Source organism: Empidonax traillii, unplaced genomic scaffold (assembly GCF_003031625.1).
Source record: "Empidonax traillii isolate 1590-97213 ecotype Southwest subspecies unplaced genomic scaffold, ASM303162v1 scaffold3747:size11220, whole genome shotgun sequence".
NCBI lineage: Eukaryota > Metazoa > Chordata > Aves > Passeriformes > Tyrannidae > Empidonax > Empidonax traillii.
Window position 1 is genome coordinate 1 of NW_020958940.1, and position 2,223 is coordinate 2,223.

The following is a 2,223-nucleotide window of genomic DNA, read 5'->3' on the forward strand; positions in this document are numbered from 1 at the left end:
TTTCAAAAAAAAAAAAAAAAAAAAAGAAAGGCAAAGCTGTTCCTTCCCCACCAGCAGCGGCTCTTCCTCTTTTGGGCCGTTCTCAGAACAAACAAGGACACATACAAAAATAGAAAAATAGTAGGGAAAAATCCTCGGGAACCTGCAGAACTCAAGCTCTGGGAATCTCTCTACTGTTCATGGCAGTAATTCCAATTCCCGCTGCCTTTCTCTATGGAGAGACAACACAGGAATTGGCAGTACCAGGAATTATTAGGAAGATTATTATTAGGTATAAGAATTATTCAGAATCATTATTATTAGGTAATTAGCTAATAGTTACTAGGTAGCAGGAATTACTGGTAATGCCAAGCAGAGTGTCAGGTGCCACTGTGGCCAGGAGTGAGCCTGGTCCTTCCCTGCTGGAGCTGGAGCTGGACGAGGACATTTCCCTTCTGCGACTGAATCCGGTAACGAGGGTGGAAATGGCGCCACGGAAGGAGCAGTTCTAATGGAAAATGTTGTGAAAAGCTTCAGCTGGATGGAGAGCAGGGCTGGGGGTGGGTGTGGTGCCCATTGCTTGGCCGTGGCCACCTGGCACAAGCATCCCCTAAGCCAGACCTGCAGGAAGAGTGGAGCCGTGTGGCACCAGTGCTGTGTGGGACCAGTGCCGAGCGTATCCTACCTGCGACATTCCCAGCCTTTCTGGAGACATCCCGGCTTTTATTCTCTCCAGCAAAACTTCCCCTCCGAGCCCTGTGTTTCCCAGAGCTCACAGGGAGTGGAAGAGCCACTCCTCAACACGCTTTGGCCTCAGAATGGAGATGTTTATTGCTGTTTAGGAAGACAGAGAATTGTCAAGACTTTTTTTTTTTTTCCCCCTACTGCTGATTTTGGCACGAAAAGGGACCAAGACTTCCAGGAAATTCTGTAGCTTTGACTTCTAAAAAAAAAAAAAAAAAACCAACGAGTTGGCAAGTGCTGGTTCCGTCATAACGCCTGATTGCTTTTGGTATGTTGAAAATAGAGCGATTAAACGTGGATCTCAACTGGCTGCTGAGCATGAGCGAGGGACTTTGGGGTGTCCCCATCCCCTGTGTGTGGCCAGGACGGGAGGTCACTGGGCTCCTCCTGAGGAGGAGGTGTCACCTTGTTGCCTTGATGCAGCAGTGCTCGAGACCTTTCCTGCTCGTGAGCCCAGTCTTGGCCTGGGATTTGCTGCCCGGTGTTGTCACTGTCACCCCCCGTGCCACCCCCAGCAGAGCTCGCAGCTGTCACTGTGCCACGTGCCCTGTCCTGCGATGCTCTCCCTGTTGCACCTTTGCCTTTGGTAAATGCCACCCGTCTGGTTTTGTCAAGGATGAGCTACTCTTTGCTTAGAATTTGGGGTTTTTCTTTTCCTGTTTGTAAGCAGGTTTTTGCAGTAGAGCAGAGGGCATCAAGGTTTATTTCCCCTCCGTGGTGTCGTACTTGTAGGTGACGAATGCGCCTGAGCTGGTGTGGGGCCAAGTTCAGCTCCAGCGTAAACAGAACCTTTGAAAGCAAGGAAGTTTCTCTCCATTCCTCCCCATGCTGCAATTCCTAAATTAGAGACGCCCTGTCATCACAACCTAGGATCTCTATCCTGGCTTTTTGACCCTGTTGAGGTCAGCAGCACCTTGGGGCGATGCTGTTGATTTGTGCGAGGGCGACTCGTGGCCCGTCCGGGCCGGTGGGTGTTCTGGTGGGGGGGACCTGCCTGTGTTCCCCATCCCCACTCCACACAGGATCTCAGACTGTCACGATTGTGCTTTCAGACATTAAGAAAGAAAGGTTTTAACGGCTGTGACAGCCCGGAGCCCGACGGTGACGACTCCATAGACCAGAGCCCTCTGATGGAGGATAAATACCGCAAAGGCAGCGAGGATCTGGATATCCTGTTCAAGCGATACGGTGTAAGTACCTGCCCATGGCTGGAAAACCTTCATTATATGTTCTTTTCTGTTTTGTTTCTCTTCTGTTCGACTTCCTCCCGACCTCGTCCCCTGCTCCCTCCCCAACACCCCCACCCCGTGTCCCCCCCCCAAACGTAACAGGCGCTGAACAAGAAGCACAGGGAGTGCGAGAGCCCGGAAGGGGATGAAGTGTTTGCGCTGACCCCGCAGACGGAAGAGAAATATAAAAAGATTGATGAGGAGTTTGATAAAATGATGCAGAGTTACCGGCTCGCAGTGAGTAGCTGGTGGCCTGCAGCCCCCCCGCCCC

General features: G+C 51.4%; 1 protein-coding gene across 1 annotated transcript in view; it reads left to right on the plus strand.

The window, feature by feature from the left end:
• Positions 1–344: 344 nt before the first annotated feature.
• LOC114072707 (myocyte-specific enhancer factor 2D homolog) overlaps positions 345–2,223 on the plus strand; it is a gene marked incomplete at its 3' end in the record, with an annotated part of 9,349 nt that continues 7,470 nt past the window's right edge. The window contains exons 1-3 of the mRNA XM_027910570.1: positions 345–449; positions 1,746–1,913; positions 2,055–2,210. Coding sequence (XP_027766371.1) covers positions 345–449; positions 1,746–1,913; positions 2,055–2,210 — 429 coding nt within the window. The remainder of the gene's footprint in view (positions 450–1,745; positions 1,914–2,054; positions 2,211–2,223) is intronic.